At 42.1% G+C, this 24,181-nt stretch overlaps 1 protein-coding gene across 1 annotated transcript in view; it reads left to right on the forward strand.

Annotated features, from left to right (window-relative positions):
* Positions 1-5,812: 5,812 nt before the first annotated feature.
* The window catches only part of LARS2 (leucyl-tRNA synthetase 2, mitochondrial), a 156,052-nt gene continuing 137,683 nt past the window's right edge, over positions 5,813-24,181 (forward strand). Inside the window, exons 1-3 of the mRNA XM_059939417.1 lie at positions 5,813-5,919; positions 9,352-9,606; positions 15,147-15,275. Coding sequence (XP_059795400.1) covers positions 9,373-9,606; positions 15,147-15,275 — 363 coding nt within the window. The 5' untranslated portion in view covers positions 5,813-5,919; positions 9,352-9,372. The remainder of the gene's footprint in view (positions 5,920-9,351; positions 9,607-15,146; positions 15,276-24,181) is intronic.

Genomic DNA, 24,181 nt, shown 5'->3' on the forward strand with positions numbered 1-24,181 from the left:
ACAGATGGGAGGAAAGGCAGGGGCACCCAGGCAGAGAGAACTAGGGAAACAATTTGAACATGAGAGTCTCCCTGAGGTCAGGGAAGCCTGTTTTCTTCATCCTTGTCCACCCATTTCCTGATGCAGGGCCTGGCTCTTATAGTGAAAACCAAGGCAGAGGAAGCACGCAGAGAAGGATGCCGGGAAGCTGGGGGGGAGACACAGGGATGGGAGACGTGCAGCGGTTCAGGCTAAAGATCGAATGCCGGCTGTTAAAGGCGTAAACATGAGTAAATACGTTGGAAGGAAGGTAAAATTTGCAAGTCTCCACGCTATAGAAGCCTCTTACAATATGGGGGGAAAAGGTAGTATAATTTCTGAAATAAGATTGAGCCTAAAGTTTAAAAAAATAAGTCTTTTTCATTTTTTAATCACAAAAGTAATACATGTGTGTTGTTAAAAACTTCAGTGTTTCAATACAGTGAGTAAAATGTGGAAGTCCACCTCTGTGAGCTGGACATCCTGCCCCCTCTCACTTTTTCAGGCTTCCCTCTTTCAGTTATTCCTTCCATGTCCGGCACTGATTCCTCCTTTGACTTTACCATCTCCACCCCCTTACAAACATGTTCATGCACTTCCGATTCCTTTTAAAAAACGCACCAAGAAGGGCTCAGCCTTCACTTCTGTGGCATGTCTGCCCCATATACAAATAGTGAATTAAATCAGGAGGGACATTCTACAAAATACCTGACTGGAACTCTTCAGAAGTGTCAAGGTCATAATAAAGCAAATAAAGATGGAGGAGCTGTCCCAGACTGGAGGAGACAAAGAAGAATTGTATCTCAATGCTGGGTATACCCTGGACTGGATCCTAGACCGCGTATTAGAAGGAAACTCTCCTGATGTGATAAAGAGTGCATTAGTTATCTGTTGCTGAGAAAAATTATCCCAAAGCATAGCAGCTTAAAACTGCAAACATGTTCTATCTCATGCCGCTTCTGAGAGTGACTTAGCTGGGGTTCCTCCTCAGGGTCTCTCCTGCTGTTTCAGTGAAGTTGTTGCCTGGGGCTGCAGTCTTAGAAGACCTGACTGGACTGGAGGAACTGTTTCCAAGCCCACTGACCTGGCTGCTGGCAGATGACCGCAGTTCCTCACCATGTAGCTCTCTCTTCTTTTTTTGGCCGTGCCACTCCACACAGCATGCTGGATCTTAGTTCCCCGACCAGGGATCGAACCCATGCCCCCTACAGTGGAAGCATGGAGTCTTAACCACCGGACCACCATGGAAGTCCCTAGCTCTCTTTATAGCCTTGCTCATGACATACTCCCTCATACCCCATCGCCTGAGTGAGTGATGCAACAAACACACACACCAAGATGGGAGCTGCAGTGTCTTTTACAACCTAATGTGGAAAGTTTAGGTACATAGAGTTATTTCTGCTGTATTCTATTGGTCGTACTAACCCAGCCCAGTATAACATGGGAGGGGATACACAAGGTTGTGAAGACCAGGAGGTGGGGTTATCAGTGGTACTGGTGGTATCTTGGAGGTGGGATACCACAGAGAGTATTTACCAAAAACTTAAAGCAAGCATCATACATTAAGGTAGAACATTAGAAGCAACCCCAATCCAAGTGAGGGACCAATGGAGTAAGACAAGGATGTCCACTATCACGGCTATTAGCAGTGCTTAATCAAGTGTGAAAGAAGGCTCTCCTTCTCTTTAAGGATTATTTGTGGTATCTGGCATGTTTGACCCTGACCTGTTCTTCAAGTTGAGTCCTGGCCAAAGGAGACAAGTAATGTTTGGGTGAGACTCTGGAGAGCTAGGCTCCTTTGAAGAGAGGGTGCCATGTAAAGAACCTTTCTGAAGATCCATAAATTAGAATGTTAATAACATACAATGCCCTATAAAGATGAAATCAAACAAATGGTGATGGGCATCACTCTATTTAATAAAAAGTCTTCTTAATCTTTTTCTGTATACAAAGTCATAGAAGCTGAATAGTATACAAATTACCACACACTCGGTGGCTTAAAACAATACACACTTATTTTCTTATAGCTCTGGATATCAGAAATCCATGATCAGTTTTACTGGGCCAAAATCAAGGTGTCAACAGAAGTCCACTCCCTTCTGGGAGGTTCTAGGAAAGGATCTGTTTTCTTTCCTTCTTTTTAATTGTGGTAAAATAATCATAAAATTTACCATCTCGGGACTTCCCTGGTGGCGCAGTGGATAAGAATCTGCCTGCCAATGCAGGGGACACGGGTTCGATCCCTGGTCCGGGAAGATCCCACGTGTTGTGGAGCAACTAAGCCCGTGCGCCACAACTGAGCCTGTGCTCTAGAGCCCGCGTGCCACAACTACTGAAGCCCACACGCCTAGAGCCCATGCTCCGCAACAAGAGAAGCCACCGCAAGGAGAAGCCCGTGCACCGCAACGAAGAGTAGCCCCCACTCGCCACAACTAGAGAAAGCCTGTGCGCAGCAACAAAAACCCAACACAGCCAAAAATAAATAAATAAAAAAAAATTTTAAATTACCATCTCAACCATTTTTAAGTGTACAACTCAGTGGCATTACATACATCCACACGGCTCTGCATTCACCATCATTCATCTCTGGACCTTTTCATCTTCCCAGACTGAAACTTTGTACATGTTAAACAATGATTCCCCATTCCCCCTCCTCCTAGCTCCTGAGCAACCACAACTCTACTTTCTGTCTCTATGACTTTGGCTACTCTAGGTACCTCATACAAGTGGAATCATATAATACTTGTCCTTTTGTGACTGTTTCACTTAGCATGTCTTCAAGGTTTGTCCATGTTGTAGCATGTGTCAGAATTTCCTTCCTTTTAAGGCTGAATAATATTCCACTGTATTTATGTACCATGTTTTGTTTATCCATTCATCCCTTGATGGACACTTGCGTTGCTTCCACCTTTTGATTATTGTGAACAATGCCTCTATGACATGGGTGTGCAAGTATCTCTTTAAGATCCTATTTTCAGTTCTTTTGGGTATCTAACCAGAAATGGAATTGCTGGATCATATGGGAAAATCTATATTCTTGTCTTTTTCATCTTCTAGAGCTGCATTCCTTGCTTTCCTTTGCTCATGGTCCTTCCTTCATCTTCTAAACCATCAGGGCAGCATCTTGTTCAGTGGTCACATTGCCTCTTCTTCTGTTTCAAATTTCCCTCTGCCTCTCTCTGTCATTGCATTTAGGACCTACCAGGATAACCCAGGATAATCTCATCTCAAGATTTTTAATTTAATCACGTTGCAAATTATCTTTTGCCATATAAAACAATATTCACAGGTTCCAGGGATTAGGACCTAGATATCTTTGGGGACCATTATTCAGCCTACCACACAAGCTAATAGAAAAAGCAAAAGTAACATAGAAAACTATCATGAATAGAAAGCCCCATAGAACCCCACTGTCCTTAGAGATCATCATAGGAAATAAATAGTATGAGACATATTTTTCTAGATTTCTTTCCATGCATATACTAACACATGTATTTCATTTATTTCCTTTCCTTTTTAAAAAATCAAAAATGGGATAACATTTTACACAGCCCAGCAACTTGTCTCTTTCATTTAATAATGTATCTCTGTAGCAAGCTCTTTAAGAGTAAAAGAAATTTACTTTCATGCTATGTCTTCTTTGATGTAAAAATAGCAACTTTCCTGTAAAGCAAGTGAACTTTTAGAAAAATTCTATTTGAAATAATCTCCTAGAAATGTCAATGTTAACTTTAATTCTTAAGAGGAAAGAGATATTTTGAATCAAAATAAGGGTAGAGGCTACTTAGAATTTAGTGTTTTGGGTAAATTAGAGAAAGGGCACCCTAGTTATATGTGCATACAGCATGAAGTCCTTGAAGATTGAATTACTTTGTGTGGTATGTTGATATGAGAGTCAGTGCTTCCATGGTGTCAATTTAAATTAAGCATCTGGTTTCAGGGGTGGAGATATCAGGAGACCTGGATGGGAATCCTGACTCTGCCATCAACTAGCTGTGTGACCTCAGGCAAGCTGTAGCCAATCTCTGGGCCTCAGTGTCCTCATCTTTGAAATGAGAGAATTGGCCTGGAAGTTGTCTCAACTAATGATCTTTCATTCTGCACTTTGGGAAGGGCACTATTTTAGCAGGTTAGAGACCCAGTTTTGAATACCAAATCTTTTACAGTCAGCCCTCTGTATCCGTGGGTTCTACATCAGTGGATTCAACCAACCACAGATGGGAAATATTCCCCCCCAAATTCCAGAAAGTTCCAAAAAGCAAAACTTGAATTTCCTGTACACTGGCAACTATTTACATAGCATTTACATTGTAATAGGTATTATAATCTAGAGATGGTTTAAAGTGTACAAGAGGATATGCATAGGTTATATGCCAATATTACACCATTTTAAGAAGGGACTTGAACATCCTTGGATTTTGATATCCTCAAGGGGTCCTGGACCCCGTCCCCCTGGGATACCTTGGGATGACTGTATTAATTTGCTGTGATCTTGAGCTAGACAGCTCCATTGGGCCTCAGTTTATTCATCTGTAAGATGAGCCGGCTGGGCTAGAGTATTCTCAAGATCCTTTCTAACTCTCACATTCTAAGACAGTGAGTCTCAAACTTCAGTGTGCCTAAGAATTCCCTAGAGGTTTGTTAAAATGCAGAGTCCAATTCAGCAGGACTGGGGTGGGGCCTGAGATTCTATATTTCTAGCAAATTCCCAAGTGAGGCTGATGCTGGTCTGAAGTGTACACTGAATAACAAAGTATTTGGATTTCGAACTGTCAGGAAACTTTGTTAAAGACTTGGAAATTGGTGAAAGATTAGTGTGTGGGTGGAGTACTGGTCTGGGGATTATCTGGTGCTGTGGGGTATGCACATTTGCTTGTCTTCTATTGTCCAGCTCTGTAAAAGCTAAGATATAGACTATAGATGTAGAATACAGAATAATGGGATGAATTTTGTTTGATAGAGGTACAAGTGATTTCAGCCCTGTAGAAAAAGATAGCTCTCAAAATTACTTTTTCTAGTCCTACATGATATCAACCAGTTTTGCACAAGTAGCAAATTTCTTTCAGTATTCCTGATCGCCCATATATATGTGTTCTTCTAAATCTCCTTTAAACAGGTTTTACGTTTTTGAAAATTATACTTTAACACCACTGTTCCTTTGCAATTCATTCATTGATTCATTCATTTATTTATTTATAGCAAGAAATACTTGCCAGGGATGGGGAGGTTACAGGGTGGAATACATAAACTCTTCTAGGAAAGTGGGTGGTCAGGCATCATGCTTTCCTGACTCCCAGCCCAAGTATCAGGTGAGGAAAGCACACTTTACCTCCAACTTTGGGCAGGTAATTCCCCTCCCAGAGCTAGACCACGGATATAGTGGAAGATGGCTTAACCATCATGTGGTCCATTAAGGATCAAGAGGTTGAGAGAGGAGGAGGAGGCTGTAACTACGATGTACTTCGAACCGTGGCCTCGGGATTCCTCCAGTGGTCTTTACACCACGTGCCGCCTAGGGACACTAAACTGATGGCTTTCACACGCCTGCTACAATTGTTAAGAATTTGATCCTTGGGTGTCCAGAGTTTTGCAGCCGCCAGACGCAGGGTGGAGGTCTGGGCCCAAGGGCGGGGCTTGGGGCCAGGGGGCGGTGCCAGTGACCGAAGAGCGGAACCTGCGACAGCCGCCCAGCGGCCCCGGCCTCAAGGAATGCCGGGAGTCGGGACCAGGCCGCGCTCTTACTCCTTCGGCTCCGCCCCCGCCTGTCTGTGTCTGCAGTGGCCGCCATCGATAAAGTTGTTGTTCTGCCAACATGGCGGCGCCCGTGGTGACTGGCCGTGCCGTGATCGCCTAAGGTGGGAAGCGAGGCGTAAGGAGGCGCAGGCCAGAGCCTGTGAGCAGGTAAATCCCTGACCCGGGCTCATAGGGGCAAGAGACGAGGCCTGATCTCCCCTCTACCCGGATTGGTAGATTTCGACTTGCCGGGAGCCGGAAGGGAAAGTGCGGGCTGGGTTTGGTGGTCTCGGAGCTGTGCAGTTTCCCAACTGGAAAAGTTTCTGAGATTCAGATCTTCAGACTCTTTGAGCCACCGACTCTGTTGATAGGTCTGGACCCTTTCCCAGAAAAACGCATATGTACGCATAGTTTTGTACTCAATTCCCTCTCTCCACCGCTCCACTACCCCGGTTGGTCCCTGGATCTTTGCTCCCGGGGCTGAGGCTTTAGACTCGAAAGACATCCATTGGCCCACATCATCTCTGTGACCCACAGATCATTGTAACAGCATGTTAGGGCTCTAAGTTCCTCAGAGATCATCTGGATTTACCCCTTTATCTTAAGGAGAAGCTGATTTTCCAGGCAGGAAGTAATTTCCCTGAGGTCACATAGAGAATTAGTTGGGGGTTTTTTTTTTGTTGTTTTTGCACATAACTTAGCTCCTTTAAGATTAATTTCCCAGGTACATTCTTGCACACTTTCTTTTGGGCGCACACTAATGCTCTCGTGTGCTTCTCTGTGTTCTGTGTCTTTGCCCTTTTTTTCCTACTCTGCTAGGTTTCTCTGTCCGTATATGATTGTCATTTTGGGTCCAGTTCTCAGGCCCCTCCCTCTATGGTCACAGGCCGCTACCCCCACCATTCTCAAAAAACTTAACCTTAAGCCCTAAGTGAGGTTGAGATCAGGGCTGACTCTTAAAGAGGAGTGGAGTAATGGGGATTGATGCTTTGGAAGGATGTGGAAGAAGAGACAAGATTCCAAACATCTAGGCAAGGAACTGGATGTGACAGAGCTAAGGAAGAAAAGGGCCAAGTTGATCATAACACAAGATATGAATCACACCTTTCATATTCATGGTAGGGGCATGGCCCTCTAATAAAATGGCTGCTCCTTATCAGGAAGAGGCAGTGTCCATCAGGGCTTCGGTGGTGGAGTGTCCCAGAGCAGGGCCTGGGATGTAAAGAAAGGGAACTGGACTGAGCTCCAGGGCTGCAGTAAATCGTAGCCCTGAGTGCACTTATGGCTGAGTTCCCCTAACATAAAGGGTGTGGACTTTTCTTAAAGGGTCTTGACACATATATTACCAGATTGCTCCCCAGGGAGTTGGAATCAGTTTGCATTTCACCAGCAGTGTATAAAAGTGCACATTTCTTTTTATAACAGGTTTTTGCCAATCTGATAAGCAAAATATTTCCTTGTTGTTTTAATTTGCATTTCTTTGATTAGTTGTAAAGTCATTCTTTTTCAGGTATTTGTTAGCCAATTTGTATTTCCTCTTTTCTCCTTCCCCAGTTTTTAAAATTAGGTTGTTACTGTTTCTCTTCTCATATGTGAACTCTTTATAGAGAAGGGTAATCTTTTGTTGTAGTTTTGGCAGTTTTCTCTCAGCTTGTTGTTTGCTTTCTAATGTTGTTCGTGGTGGTTTTGATATGCAGGTATTTTACATTTTTTAGAGAGTTTTATTAATATTTTCCTTTATGAAATCTTCCATTGCTTTTATGCTTAGGACAGAACATCCTGCACCTTTTACAGAATTAGTACATACTCATCTATGTTTTTTCTTGTTTTATGGTATTTTAAAAAATTCTTTAATCTATGTGGGATTTACTCTGCTTTTTGGTTTGAGGTGGGGCTCTAATTTGAATCGGCCCCCCATTCATTGAATAGTCTATCACTTTCTAATCTATTTGTGCTTTTTGCTTTATGAACTTTAAGTTCTTTAAAATACCCGGATCCGTTTCAGAATTCTCTAGTCTATACCATTGATTTATGTACAGGAAATGTTATTAGTGAGCCAGGTATTATGTAAACATTTTTAGAAAGCTTACTGTTATGTAGACAGGGAATGTTGTTATACGTTTTTTATAATTTAGTGCATAGTATAAGTAAGTTATAGAGACAGGATTAGAATTTTAAATGAACTTAAATTCCTTCCTTCATATTGCTCATATTGGTGATCTGTCTGCACTCTTTGGTATTTCTTTTTTCACAATGGCTAACCAGCATCGAAACAAAACTTTTGAGAGGATCAAGAATTAATGCCAGCTTAGAAATAGAGACACAGATGTAGAGAACAAAAGTATGGACACCAAGGGGGGAAAGCGGGGGGTGGGGGGAGGTGATGAACTGGGAGATTGGGATTGACATATATACACTAATATGTATAAAATAGATAACTAATAAGAACCTGTGGTATAAAAAATAATAATAAATAAAATAAAATTCAAATCAAATCAAAACAAAACAAAAAAGAATTAATGCCAGCTCAGAGTGCCAGTTTCTTCCTTTGTTTCTCTGTGGTTTTGAAAGGTCTGTTTTTGTCTATTTCTGCACTATAGCTAATGCTGTTATGCAGGAAGGCAGAAAGTTTAGGCTATTTAGTCATAAATCTTAAATATTTGATGAACTGTCACCTTAGGCTTTAACACAGTGATAAAACATGAAACTTCTTCTATGAGGTCATTTCTGGAATTCACCTTTGGAGGAAACCAATGAAACATTAAAGTTGAATTTTGATTCGCAGCTAGATGTCTTAGTGGGCCCCAACCTGTGGGTTGTATTCCAGAAAACCATAACACTCATCACTGTTACACATGTTATATATTTATTTGTTTGTTTCTTATCTGCTTTTCTCTACTAGTATATAAGTGCCATGAAAGAAGGGACTTTGTTTTTGTTCACTGCTCTATCCCCAGTGCCTAGAATAGTGTGTGGACCTAGTGACGCTCAATAAATATTTGGTAGGTGAATGAAGAACTAAATGAATAAGCAGTCTTCTAAATAATGGTTATTTCCTGGCTCAGCCTACTGAGTATACTTAACTTGTAGTATGTATGAAGAATTGAAGAATGCTAATCTTTGCTCAGAGTCTCCGATCTTCCGGGGAGACCTGTGTTCAGATCTCTTCTGATACTTGAGCCTAAGGCCAAGCCCAGATGTGCTTAGAGCTCTTCTGAAGCCTGGACGACGGGAAGTAAAGCCTCCTGTACAGACCCTGGGCTGGCCTAAAGGCGAGGGCCGGAGGTGGCTCTGCTGCTTCCCATGCAGGCAAGCTGTGAGGTTGCAGCAGGAGCTGGCCCAGGTGGTGGTCTCCTTTTGTTCCTATGGGGCTTTTGTATCTTTGTTGTTTGGGAGCATCGAACACCTTTAATATTTTCCAATTAAGAAGTTTGTGTTTAGCTCAATTGCACTTCTAAAGTATTCTTTTCAGGGAAAGAAGTCATCAGAATAAGAGGAAAGCATGTGGACGGGCAGGGAGCGCTGGCTGTGCTGAATGGAAGGATGAGCTCGGGGAGGTTCCGGGCGGCTCACACGTGTGCTTTCTGCCCTCTCTTTCAGGGCCTTCCCTGCTTTTGAAGAATGGCTCCTTCCTGGCAGAGGCTGGGTTTATATGCCTCTCTTCTGAAAAGGCAGCTAAATGATGGTCCAGATGTCATCAAATGGGGAAGGAGAGTGATTCCAGGATGTTCCAGAGGTATTTACAGTGCTACGGGAAAGTGGACCAAAGAGTATACGCTGCAGACAAGAAAGGATGTGGAGAAATGGTGGCATCAACGAATAAAAGAACAGGCCTCCAAAATGTCAGAAGCTGATGTGAGTATTCTTTTATATATATATTTTGGTTGCACCAGGTCTTAGTTGCGGCAGGTGGGCTCCTTAGTTGTGGCATGCGAACTCTTAGTTGCTGCATGCATGTGGGATCTAGTTCCCTGAACAGGGATCGAACCCGGGCCCCCTGCACTGGGAACTTGAAGTCTTATCCACTGCACCACCAAGGAAGTCCCGTGAGTATTCTAAGAGACGCTGAAAGGGTAGAGAAGAGGGACTAAGGGCTTGGACTGGGGTGACACTGCCTGAATTCAAATAAGTTATTGAGTATGTGACCCTGAACCAAATTTCTGAATCTCTCAGGGCTTCAACTTTTTAAAATCTAAAATGAGCAGTGTTAATAGTAGCGCCCACCTGCTTCCCAGGATGCTTGTGAGGGGTAACTGGGATGAGACCAGGATGGTGCTTGGAGGAGTTTCAGTGTGGTGCACATACAAACAAGGTGCATGCAAATGGTGCCACACTGGGCATTCTGGAGCAGCATTTACTGGGGAAACTCATCAAGACAGGAGCCACAGCAGATGTCAGGTCCTCTGTGGTCCACTGCATGGTGGGGCAGCACACAGGGATCCAGCAGGGTCACATAGGAGACTCTAGGAGAGGCACCTGGGCCCCTCAGCTGTGGAACTTTTAAGCTCCTGCATATTCTGAGAAGTACCTCCCTCTCCCCTCCCATGACGTTGACCTCCAACCCTATTCTGCCATCATGGCTTGGGAGGTACCAGCCCTTCCCAGGTGTGATCTGGGACTGGGGTCCAACCTCATGGTCGCAGCTATATAAGTTAGTGGACCCTTGGCTTCTGGTCTGTCTGCACCAGCTCAGTGCTCTACCTGAATTAATTGTCTTAAGCACTTGGCTGTAGCCAATTTCCATGGAGTGCTCTGCTGGAGGCCAACTCCTTCTCTGGGAGGCCAACCTGCTGGGGATCAGTCTTGGATGCAGTAACCCTTACCTTACGATATTGGTCAAAATGACAAATGGAAGATGTGATTTGTTACATGAAATGTTGAATCTGATCAGAGCACAGCACTATAAAATAAAGTTTTACTCTTAAATTCTGACCATCCTTTCATAATAGTTACCAGTCAAATAATACTGACCCTCTATGTTTAATTAAAGAGATTAGGCCAAAGACAAGCAGTTGAGTAAATATATATCTGCACAAGACCACACTGTGCTTGAATCACCTTTCCTGATTCTCCACTCTTATCAGACTCATTCTTTCTATGAGATTGATCATTATGAAAAATGGGGGTGGGTAGCTATTTGTGTTAAACTGAAGGATGGTTTTTGGCATTAGTTACAAAGAAAATCTGGTATTTAAGAGCTGTAGTGTGTAACACGTGAAATGATAAAAAGCAAGGTTTAAATATAATGCATAATTATACAATAAAAGCTTGACTTTTACCTCATTAGGAAGTGAAAATTCTTCGTGGCAACATGACCAGACTAATGTAACTAAATGTATTTTGGAAGCAGACCTTAGAGAGCAGTTTAATTCTCAATGAGGAGCATAAAATTAGCTTTTTTTCTTTTTACTTTTGGTTTAGATTTAGTCACTCCCAAACATTTTGAAGTTGTAGCTTTTTGTTCTTGTGACATAGCATTCTTAAGCATATGGTTGTGTAAAAAACTAAATGGATCAAAATAAACTGTGTTTCACTAGTTGGGTAAATAGCTTGAGGGACATTTTGGGTGATCCCCTGGTGGCATTCTATGAGGGTTTGAATCAGGGAATGGCAAAGTGGAGAGAGCACTGGATCGGGAGCTTGGGCAGTAATACTGGTTCTGCCCCAAATCAGTGTGATCTCATCAGCATCGTTTAACCTCTTTGATCCTCAGATTCTTTGCATTGTTTATCTCACAGAATTGCTTTGAAAATCAAATGAGAAAATATGACTGAACCCATTTTATAAACTGAAAGAGGATAAAAATGTGTGGTGTGTCTTTGTTAGGAATGAGAATATGACTAGATGCTGGTGGATTTTGAAGCATCTATGATCAACCTCTCTCTGGTATTAGCTACATTTGAAATCCACCTGAATGAGTTTCTAGAAGTTGAATATTTTGCCATCATCATCATAATCATCGTTATAAAAAGAACTTCCATTTAATGAGCATTTTACTATGTCAGCCACCATCTTTCCATTTATTATCTCATTTAAATCCTGAAATAACCCTGGGGGTGGGTAGTATTATCCTCATTTTGGGGGTAAGAAAACAGGCTCAGAGGGAGGTTTGGTAACTTGTTGAGATGCACAACTCACTTGTGGCAGAGCCCAGAACTCAAACCCAGACACGTTTGATTTCTGAGCTCATGCTTTCACCAGGAACCTTCTTTTGCCTTGCCTTTGATTTATAGATTGTAAACCGAGCCCAGAAAGACAAAGGAATTTGCCTAAGGTCTCACAGCTAGTGCCAAAGCTCGACCAGATCCCAGGCTGCAGGCTCCTATTGAGTGGTCCTTCCCCCTCCATCCTCTAGACTCAGCGACAGCTTCAGAGCATGATCTATAAAGAGGCAGAAGTTATCTTTCTCTTGATGTTAGAAGCTGACAAAAATAATAGGACCCACTTATAAAAACCATCCTTTTTCCATCACTTCCAATCTTAATTTCTTTTAAAGGCTTAAATTCTTACACTTTTATATAATTATGAAAATTTTCCTTTCAATCAGATTCCTACTCAATTATAGTATAAATTCCCATAATTCCTTATTTCCACTCCCAGAGATAGGACTCATTTCATTGTCACAGAGGAAAATGACTTAATTCACACAGAAAAGCAAAAGGCAGGGGCAGGCAATAAGCTGAATACCTTTTCTGCAATAAATAAAAATATTCATGAATAGTAAAGACTTTGCTAGCAATACTTTTCTTTTTTTTAAAATTAATTAATTAATTAATTAATTTTTGGCTGTGTTGGGTCTTCGTTGCTGCGTGCAGGCTTTCTCTAGCCATTGAGGTGGCTTCTCTTGTTGCGGAGCACGGGCTCTAGGTGCACGGGCTTCAGTAGTTGTGGTGTGCAGGCTCAGTAATTGTGTCTCACGGGCTCTAGAGTGCAGGCTCAGTAGTTGTGGCACATGGGCTTAGTTGTTCCGTGGCATGTGGGATCTTCCCTGACCAGGGCTCTAACCTGTGTCCCCTGCATTGGCAGGTGGATTCTTAACCACTGTGCCACCAGGGAAGTCCAATACTTTTCCATATATATTCTGTAAACTCAGTTTTGTAATTTGGCTTAGCTAGTATATAATGAATCCCTCGATTTTGCTATAAATTTAATCTTTGTTGGATAGGCATACAAAATGGAGATGTTAATGAAGAAGCTATATGTGGAAAATGTTTGGGGCAACATTGTTAAATAAACATAATTTTAATATATATGTCACTATAATAAAATCAAAGTGATTATAATAAAAAGTAGGTTTAATGTAAAAACTTTAAAGTGAAAAACTAGAGATAGTTTATATCAAGGATTTTATTGTTTTTTTCAGGTCCCAAAGAACTCTGTAACAGCTGTTTTCCCATGTCCCTAAAAATTCCCAAAGGAAAGGCAGTAGGCCTAATCCATTGCAATGAGTAATGTTTGAATCGAGTGGATAGTCTGCTTATTTCCTATTCTGCACCAAGTATCAGAACGAGGTCTTGTACTTCCTTTGAGGGATTTGTTTACAAGCTGAGAGGATTGTCTGTCACTTGCCTTCTTAAAGAAGGAAAGTCCTGAGTCCCCACTAACTCCTGAATCTCAAGTCCTCTCTCATGCTCCTGAGGTTTTCCTAAGAGTTATGGATCCACATTAAAGTACATGATCAATGTGGGGCTTTCTATCCGTTTCTAGAAATCAATAGCAGCTGTCACTTCAGTATTCCAGATTTCCAAGTTTATGTATTATCCAAACTTCTTATTTATTCACTTTTCCCTTCTCTTCCTTCAGGCAGCTTTACTTACCACTCACTCGGTTGGTAATTTCCAGAAGATGGGCAGTACAGAGAAAAGTGCCACTCTGGTCTGTTTTGCCACCCTTTAGGGGCCCTGCTAAAGATTTGTTTAACTTCTTTGCTGAAGGAAGTGTAAAGCAGGGGGTCAAATGAGATTTGGAAAGAATCTGATTTCTGGTTTCTTCTGTTCCCCTGATTACAGTTGGCTGTCAATTATCAGTCATGCAAATACTTACCAAAAAATACCTCCCCAATACACACACATACCCAAAAGAATGGTTATGAATATTCTGTCTTGCATTTGTTTTCATTAATTTTGGAGAAGCAAGGCCTTAAAGAACTCTAGTAGAGCTCACAGAAGGGAGTAAGGACAGAAAGAGAAAAATAGAAGGTGGCAAAAAAGTAATGATAACATCAGACAGTCCAGACCCTTAGTGACTAAACAGAAGCAGTTACCTGTTCTCTTCCTTTCTTCAGAGGCACCCCTTCTCCCCAGTGGGAGGATTTAAGGTTGGATAGGGGGAACATTCCTGTCACCTGGACAGGATTGCTGAAGTGTGCTGGGAAAAGTGCCCTTCAGTAATAAGTGCTCTGCAGAGGTCTGTTATCAGGCTTCAGAGCACAAAGGCCGACAAACATTTATCCAACAGTTATTAAACTGGGAGGTGGGCGGCCGGGAAGGTGGGGTTGGGGGGAAGGGATGATTAAAACATGGTCCTTGCCCTTGAACAATAGGTCCCCAAAAGGAATCAATTAAATGACACCACCTTTCCTGTGGAGCGTTGTCCCCTCATGTGCACAAACTCGTGACAGCATTCACCATTTTACTGTGGAAGAACTAAGGTGCCAAAAGTCAGTGTTCCAGTGAGGACCTCCTGCCCTGTGTTCATTCCATTCCAATGCATTTACCTTTCTTCTGTGTTTCTCGTGATGAAGCCGCGTCTTTGGAAGTTGGAGAGTTATGTAACCCTGGCCTGAGGCTGCCTGTAGATCACCCCCTGGGAAATGGCAACCTGGCTAAAATTTTCTCATTACCTTCGCATTTCAACTTTTTCTGTTGAAAGATAAGCTCACAATACAGCAGAGAAACCCGGGACCTGAACCGGTGCCTGAGGACCCTGCTCGTACTGTTCAATCCAAGTCTGCGCGCAGCTACAGGGAATTTAGGGAGGGGCCCCATTTTTAGACATGTCACATCTCTGTGATTCACCATTGTTTCCTTGAATTATATGGACATATGTGTCAGAGCTTCATTTGGAAAAACATATAGTTCTTTAAGACCTAGATAGCTGTCCTAAAAGAGAAGTTTTTAAAAGAGAAAAAGACAGATTTAAAAATACATATGGGTAATAGGACTTTGAGGTTGTTTGGCATTATTTTGGACATTCTTTAGGTTAAGCCAGGGCTTTGAATTTTGGTATTAGGCATTTTTGTCAGTTTACCTTATAGGAATGGTTTTTTAAAAAGAAAACTTTTAAAAATGTTAAATTATTACCTTGAGTAAAATGCCAAAATATTATGTGCATGCAGGTTTCCCCGTGAATGCTTAATAAATACTCATTGTCATTTTTTTGTCATTCTTTCCTAGAAATCAAAGCCCAAGTTTTACGTGCTTTCCATGTTCCCTTATCCTTCCGGCAAGCTGCACATGGGCCACGTGCGTGTGTACACCATCAGCGACACCATTGCACGCTTCCAGAAGATGAGAGGGATGCAGGTAAGGCAAGAGGCCTGCTGGAATAGCACTTTCCTGCCCGACTCAGGACAATATGAATGTAGGACAAAGGAAGAAAACCAATCTTAGTTAAGATTAGGACAGCTTTGAAGATAAACATGAAAAGCTCAGGGTTTCCTCTCATGAATTGCAGGACATAATAAAGCATCCAGATTAATTGGGGGGCAGCCGCGTGTTGGATGTTGCACTAGGGAGGGAGGTGGGGTGTGGATGCAGTGGAAGGAGGTTACAAATGTGGGTACCACATGATATCTCCTCAGGAGGAGTTCACAGTCCAATGGGGCTGACATCCATAAATAGACAAACATTGAACAGGGGAATGAATCCAATAGTAGACATGAGGAACAAATGCTGTGAGTAGGAAGTGGGGCCACAAGAGATTTTTCTCCTTGTATTTGATATTTTCTGTATTCTCTAATGAGCATGTATTTATTTTATAATGGAAAAAGTAAAATTTTCCTAACAAAAAAATATGTGGGGAGTAACAGCTCTGCGGGAGTTGGGGAAGGCTCTGCTAAAGAGGGAGCATCTGTCCTTGAAGGACAAGGTGAAATTTCCTGGGAGAGGAGGAGAGGAACCCTTGCATGTCTGTTGTGGGTAGACCCCTTTACCTCACTGCCAGTTACCCCAGAGCCTGCGCTCTACTCTTTACCAACACGTCATCTGTAAGATGAGGTGGCAATGATCATAGCAGCTTCTTTAACACCTTACAGAGAGAGGCAGGATCAAAGAGGGGCTGAGAGCATGGCCCATTGAACCAGATGGCCAGCATTTGAATGCCAGCCCTGAACACTTAGTAGCTATTCGACTTTTGACTAATTACTAAATTAACGTCTCTAATACCTAGTTTTCTCTCATCTGTAAAATGGGGATAAAATATTACCTGCCCATTGGACTGTTACAAGGATTGAAAGAGGATGACTATGAAGCACTTAGCACATAGCTGGCGCATAAGTATGTAACCAGTAAATATTAGCATCGCCAGTGGAGGGCTGGAGCCTGCTTGTACCAGCTCCTGAGAGCTGTGCGCATGTCTGCCCAACTTCATGTTAATTATTTGTCACCTTAGTAGCTTGAAATCCACCATGGTGGGAGTATTTACATCATGGAAATCAGCAAAGCCTACAAATCAGGGCTTTTTCTGCCAGAGAGTTGATTGTTAAACATTTACTGGCATTCCCACTGGCTGTTGCTATTATTAACCTCTCAGGGTCTATATAAAGGTTATCTGCCCCCTCCCAGTTCTTTATCAAGATTTTCTTTTAGAAAGGTACATGAATCCATTGTCATAATTGGTTTGAAAATTTGTGCTGAACTGACATTGGCAGCAAGAAGTATTCCTAAAAATAAAAAGGAAGTCAAGGTATAATGTCTCTTTGTCACTTGAAGAGTTAATGACTTTTACTGTCAGATTCAGAGATTTGCCTTCTACAGGGGATGTCTCCCTGGGCTATGCCAGGTGTTATTTTTCCCAGATACTGCTTTCCATCACTTCTGCAATGTTTATTAGAAAGAGGTGGTGCAGAATAAATTGGCTCTTGTCATGAAGCATAATATCTAACTGTGTTTCTTCAACTAGATTTATTATTATTATTATTTTTACTTAGACCAACTTATTTTGGACAATTAGTGAGTACAGGCCAGTTGCTGAAGATTAACCTTTTAAAGCAAAACTGTACATTTATGGTACATTAGTGGATAAGTGGTTGAGGGGATGTAGGTGGGACTCTAATTCCCTTGGATAGATGAGACGTTACAGAGAAAGCTCAAGGCAGAACCCCAGGCCCAGAGATAACTGGGACCCCTGTAGGCAGCTTAGGCCCAAAAGACAAAATGGAGTGCCTTACAGTAACTGAAGCCCAAGGTCAGGCTGGACCCAGGGACTGGGCAACCCAGGTTTGAACCCCACTGTACCACTTTCTCACTGAGTGACCCTGCACAAGTCATTTAATGTCTGTGAATCCTACTCTCCTTGTCTTTAAAATAGGGATAATAATATAGTAATAATTATTCTTCCCTCCTGGGTCGTTGTGTGGGTTAAATGAGATAGTACATGTGTCTGGCACATAATAGTCCCTTAATAAGTGGTAGTCATGATTATTATTTATACTGATCTGACTTACTCTGGGAAGTCATTTAATAAGTGAAATGAAATCTAATTCATTTAGTAAATGAATCTGTGCTCTCTTCTGCTTGGGGCCTGCTGCATGGAGTTGCCTTCTGAGAAACAACTAGACTGCAGATCATCACCTGCTATTTGTATTATCTATCCTGTGACTCGGTTGGTTCCTGAAACCACTCTTTGTTATTTGGTTTATGGTATCTTAGTCATTGTGACCAGCAGGCACCTAGGGTTCCCTTTGTTCCTCAGTTTCAGTTGCTCTCTTTAAGATGATAAGCTATCTTGGAAGGGGGCGGGTATCCTCCAGGCTCTCTTGAAATTAATTTCTTGTTAATTTTCATAGCCCATATTTAAGTCAGATCATCCCCAAGATAACCGCCAAATATGATGAAAACTTGTCCAGCCATTTCTAAGTGGTAATGGCAAAAAAGAAGCAAATCTCTGTAATGGTGAACAGTGTGAAAGCCTGTTGAGCTTCCTGTTGTTTTAAAATCCTTCTTTCCCAATGTCAGGACTAGTCCCAGGGATTGGGATTCAGGTCAGGTTCAGTGATCCTTACTCTAAGGAGGGAAGGAATATCTGCTCTGCAATAGCAAGGTCTGACATGTGTATTGATTAATTCATTCTGTACATAGTCCTTGGGCACCTGCTTTTCCAAACACCAGCCTTTCTACTGTATTGTATAGTAGTATTGGAGTCTTAGATTCAAAATCAGTCAGTAGGCCTAGGAAAAATTCAGTAAGCTTGCCTTTTTCTATAATTTGTTAATTTGTTGGTAGATTTGCTTAATTTTTTTTTTTTTAAGATTGATTTATTTATTTGGTTGTGCTGGGTCTTAGTTGCGGCAGGTGAGCTCCTTAGTTGCGGCAGCTAGTCTCCTTAGTTGTGGCTCACTGGCTCTTTAGTTGTAGCATGCGGTCTCCTTAGTTGTGGCAGGTGGGCTCCTTAGTTGTGGCTTGCCGGCTCCTTAGTTGCAGCATGTGGGCTCCTCAGTTGTGGCTTGCGAACTCTTAGTTGCAGCATGCATGTGGGATCTAGTTCCCTGACCAGGGATTGAACCCAGGCCCCCTGTATTGGGAGCATGGAGTCTTATCCACTGCACCACCAGGGAAGTCCCTGATTTGCTTAATTCTTTTTATTATTATTATTTATTTTTAAAAATTAATTAATTAATTTTATTTTTGGCTGCGCTGGGACTTTGTTGTTGCGCACGGGCTTTCTCTAGTTGCAGAGAGTGGGGGCTACTCTTTGTTGCGGTGCGTGGGCTTCTCATTGCGGTGGCTTCTCTTGTTGCGGAGCACGGGCTCCAGGCATGCGGGCTTCAGTAGTTGTGGTTCGCGGGCTCTAGAGCACAGGCTCAGTAGTTGTGGTGCATGGGCTTAGTTGCTCCACGGCATGTGGGATCTTCCCAGACCAGGGATTGAACCCATGTCTCCTGCATTGGCAGGCGGATTCTTAACCACTGCGCCACCAGGGAAGCCCCCTGATTTGCTTAATTCTTGAATGGAGATATGGAAGTCATTCTAAGGCACACTAAGAACAGTAGATGAGAAGTAAATAGTGGAGTGACCTTTGCACCAAGTCTGCTCTCTTCAAGGCCACCAGTGACCTCCCTGGATGTGTCTCTGTCATCCTGTCTCACCTCAGTGGGATGTAATACAGTAGAACATTTCCCCCTCTGTGAAAGACTGTGCTCTTGGCATGAGACCCCACTCTCCAGGTTTTTTTGCTGCATCTTGGTTTCTTCCTCCCAGTTTACTCCACAAGGTTTTCCTGCTCCACTCCATCTTTGCATACTCTTATCAGGTTGGAAAGTTCTGCTTTAAAGGCAGACCTCAGGGATTGTGTGGGTTTTGTTCCAGACCACTGCAATAAAGTGGATATTGCAATAAAGTGAGTCACAGGAATTTTTTGGTCCCAGTGCATATAAAAGTAATGTTTACATTATATTGTGGTTTGTTGTGTGCGATAGCATTATGTCTTTTAAAAAATGTACATACCTTATTAAAAAATAATGCTGTTGGAAAAATGGTGCCAATAGACTTGCTCAACGAAGGGTTGCCACAAACCTTCAATTTGTAAAAAGCACAGTATCTGTGAAGTGCAGTAAAGCAGAGTGCAGTGAAACGAGGTTATCCCTGTATTCCTAGTTTGCTCAGAATTTTTATCATGAATGGGTATTGAGTTTTGTTATATGCCTTTTCTGCATCTATTGAGACAATACATGGTTTTTCTCCTTTAATCTGTTAATGTGATGTATTATGTTGATTGATTTTTTAAAAATATTAAACCAACATTGTGTTCCTAGGACAAATTTCATTTGGTCATGATGTACTTTTTTGAATGTATATATTGCTGTATTCATTTGTCAATATCCCTATGTGCCTGAAAGACACTGACCTGTAATTTTCTTTTCTTGTAATGTCTTTGTATTTAATATCAGGTTTATGCTAGCCTCATAAAACAAGCTAGGAAGTGTTCCCTTCTTCCCATTTTCTGAAAGTGTTGTGTATTATTGGTGTTATTTCTTTCTTTATTGTTCAATAGCATTCACCAGTGGTGGTATCTTGACCTAGAGCTTTCTTTGTGGGAAGTTTTTAAATTACAGTTCTATTTCTTTAATGGATATCAGGCTATTCAGATCTTCTGATTTTTTTTTCTGTGTCAGTTTTAATTTGTGTTTTTCGAGGGATTTGTCTACCTTACCTCAGATTCCTTTCTAGACTGCCTTCTCTTTTTTTTCTCTATCCACTTTCCCTAGGTAGGCTCTATCCTCTTTAGTTTAAATATGATACTTTAAAAAATTATAAACATTTCCAACACAGGAGTACAGAGAACATTATTCTAAATACTCAGACCCGCCATCCTGATATAACAGATATTACCATTTAATCTTGTTAATCTCAGCTGTTTTTTTTCTATGTTGCAGATACAGTTGTGCCTCTCCACAATCAGATTCCAGTCCTTCAGTTAAAAAAAAAGCTAGTGTCTCTCCTTTGCCTTCACGTTTTCATGCTTTTATTCTATGTATTGGTTATGGATACATACACACTTGTGTGTAGTATTGTGTGTTTTAAATTTTATGTAAAAGACATCTTAATATTCTGCATGCTTTTTCAGTCAGTATTTTGTTTCAAGATTTAATCTATGTCTCTAGAGTTAGTTCATCCATTATAAGTGCTGTATAATTATGACAATATTTAATTATCCATTTTCACATTGATAGAGTTTTAGGTTGTTTTAGATTTTTGTTCCAATGAACATCTTTGCACCTGACTGTTAGCCTGTGGGAGAAGTGGCATTGCTGGGTCATAGAGTGTACACTCCTCAGCATAAATATATCTTGCCAAATTGCTTTCCAAAATGTTGGTGCCAATTTATATTCCTACCAGAAATGAATGGCATTTCGTATAGCCCTACATCCCTGACAATACTCGCTAATGTTAGGCTTTTAAATCTTTGCTAATTTGATATATGGGAAATGGCATCTAATTGTGTTTTTAATTTACGTTTTCCTGAGTTCTGTCCTAGTGAAGCTATTTTTTATCTATTTAAGTTTCCTCTTCTCTGACTGGCTTGCTCACATTATTTGCCAAGTTCCTCTTGGGTTGTTTGTCTTTTTCATATTGTTCTTACTGTTCATATAGTTCTTTTTTTTTTTTTTTGGGTCTCAGTTGCTGTGCACAGGCTTTCTCTAGTTGAGGTGAGCAGGGGCTACTCTTCATTGCTTTGTGAGGGCTTCTCATTGTAGTGGCTTCTCTTGCTGCAGAGCACGGGCTCTAGGCTCACGGGCTTCAGTGGTTGCAGCACGGGCTTCAGTAGTTGTGGCGCATGGGCTCAGTAGTTGTGGCGCATGGGCTGTAGGGCGTGCGGGCTCTAGGGCACGTGGGCTTCAGAAGTTGTGGCTCGTGGGCTTAGTTGCTCTGCGGCATGTGGGATCTTCCCGGACCCGGGATCGAACCCGTGTCCCCTGCACTGGCAGGTGGATTCTTAACCACTGCGCAACCAGGGAAATCCCTCATATAGTTCTTTATATAGTCTGGATTATTGATTCTTTGTTAGTTAAATACAATGCAAATGTCTTCTCCCAGTCTGTGGTTTGTCCTTGTATTTTGTGAGCCTGTCAGACTGCAGATTGTAATTTGGGTTTGAGAATGGACAAGAATGATGATTTGGAAAGTTCAAGATTGCTTTTACTTTGGTTTCCTCCTATAGCAGCAAGTAAGTTGTGCAAAGGAGAGAAATGAGACAAGAGTGTAAGCAGATCATTGGGGTCCCCCACGTTCTTGTTGTAGTCAGTGGAGATGTGCCTGAGGCCATGATCATCACAGTTCTCTTGGGGAAACCTAAAGTCACAAAGTTGGCCAGGCCTTGGGCATACAAGTAAATTACATGTGGACTTGGCAAGTGGAGAGGGAGGTGGTTTGGGGGTGATGAGTTGATCAGGAATCTGTGACTTTAGTCAGTGGCAGTGGCCTCCCACCCGCCTCCTACCTCACAGATTTGTTGCAAGGTTCATGTGCAATGATCAATGAGAAAACTCTTTAAAAACCATAATGCAATTTTCCAGTGTAACCCAATTAATAATAGCAGTAATACGGTAGTCCTGAGGTTTGGATGTTTAAGCAGGAGCCACTTGAAGCCAGAGATAAATTATTCCCTTTCAGGAGTCAGTAAAGACCACAGTGCCGATCGGTTTCTTCTTAAACTCATACAATGTCTGATGACATATTTAAAGTTTAGCACCATATGGTGATTTTGTTGTGTTTTCATATGTTGTATGCACAGATGGTTAGAAAATAAAATTACCCACCTCCCACCTCGGCTGGTCTCCTCAGCACCTTCTGGGCCAGAAGCAGGGCAGTTAAAGCATCAAGCTGCCAAGTCCCCCCTCACAGAGTTGGACCTTGAGTAATTTGTCTCAGGCAAAACGCCTCAGGGCACTGCCCAAGTAGTGTTTTCCGCCTGGGCCTTTTTGCTATTCCCTGTGGAGGAGGAAGGAAATTGAGGCTATGTGTCTGGCACCCGCATGATCATAATGCAATTACCCACAAATATCAGGAAGTGAGGGGAGTTCTTAGCAAGTGAACCATAATATACGTTTCATCAGCTTTCAGTTGGCCAGTCAGTCAACAAGTGTTTATGAAGCGCCCAGAGAATGCATCGCATGGCATTTAGTTTTCAGATTTTCTAATCTCTGGGGCATCTGAAAGTAGAGAGTAGATTTCCAGGGCTTATCCTCTCAGATGTAATTTGAAAGGGACAATGAGTTGCTAGTCCAGTATTTTGATTGGAAACTGCCTGATTTATCTGCCTCACATTCCCAGAGGTCTTCTGTTTTGGGTCTAGTTACTGTCATTTGGATTCTTTACCCTGAAGTATTCGCTTCATTTTGATCCCCAACCTGTAATAATAGTGAGTTATTAAACTTGCTAAACAAAATTAAATGTTGTGTTTCTCATTTCTTGGAAATAAAGTGTTGAATCTACTCCACAGAAACCACGGCACTCTCTGAAAATAGCAATTTTTTTCAGAAGCAGTAACCATGGTTGCTCTTAATTAGAAGCTGAATTGGTTTCAAATATAAAGTTTTGTTTTCTGATGAAAGGGAGAGAAAGCTGGTCATTCCTGGGGAATTGGTACTTCTCTCTCATTGGGAGGGCAGACAATCAGCTGCCCCAGCTCCCTTCCCTTCTTAACCACCAAAGTCTTCTTAACTCTCCTTCATCTTCCTTCCCGTGCTGGAGGAAGAACTGTACTTTTGCCTGTTCGTTTCTTCCTTCTTAAAAAAGGTATTTTTAACTTGTACATAAAATTCCATATTCTCCCCTTTAAAAAGGAGAGATACAACGTAGATAAGGCTGCAGTCCCCTTTGACTGCCCACTCCCCCCAGGCCCTTCTGGACAGTGATCCCTATCATTTTCTAGGGTATATCCCTCCAGAGCCTCATCTGTACATTGTCACACGTAACTGTGTTCTCCTGTATCCCTTCTCGTCTGCTTGCCATCCATCCTGCCTGCCAACCCTGAGATGCCCATAGCTCTGCCCAAATGGAGGCAAGAGGTCCTGTTGGGTAAGCCATGGTCATGTGACTGGGTCCACACCAGAGGCTGGCCTAGCTTGAGCTTCTAGGTCTCGCTTCCTGGCCAGCTCTGTCTAACTTGACAGGGCTCTGATCCCTGTGTTTGCCCCTCATCAGTAGCTGGCCCTCACGCGCCTTTGATATCTCGAGTCATGGTAAATTTTGCAGTCCTGTAGTGTTCCTTTGCTGGTCTTTGACTAGTTTGCTGTCAGATGGATCTCCTGCTTTGCTTTGTATGGTGGAAAGGCAGAACTCTGCAGGCCACATTTCCCAAGCTCTGGTGTCAGCTGGCGTCTGGCTGGTTTTGGACAGGAAGAATTCTGGCAAGACTGTAGGGGAGGAGGAAGGAAGAAGCCAAGGAATTTCTCTCTCTCTGCCCTGGTTAGTATCTCCTTCATTAATCCAGTTCCATTTGGCCAGACCTGCCTCTTTCAGCTTCTGCAACTGATCTCAGCCTTTGGGTTCAGTTATCTCTGCTTCCTCCCTTTGTTCCTTCAGTCTAGAAGTGGGGGCAGTGTCCCACTCGTCCTAATTTCTGGGTTGTTTCCCTGTCCTCTTGGCTTCTCACTCAATTTAAAATACTTAGAGCATTTGTTAGAAGAACAGCTGGAAATGATGGTTTTTTACACCCTGGAAGTTTATTTTATGATTTCCAAGTTATAGCTGCCAGGACTTCTTGATTC

Source organism: Balaenoptera ricei, chromosome 11 (assembly GCF_028023285.1).
Source record: "Balaenoptera ricei isolate mBalRic1 chromosome 11, mBalRic1.hap2, whole genome shotgun sequence".
Classification (NCBI taxonomy): domain Eukaryota; kingdom Metazoa; phylum Chordata; class Mammalia; order Artiodactyla; family Balaenopteridae; genus Balaenoptera; species Balaenoptera ricei.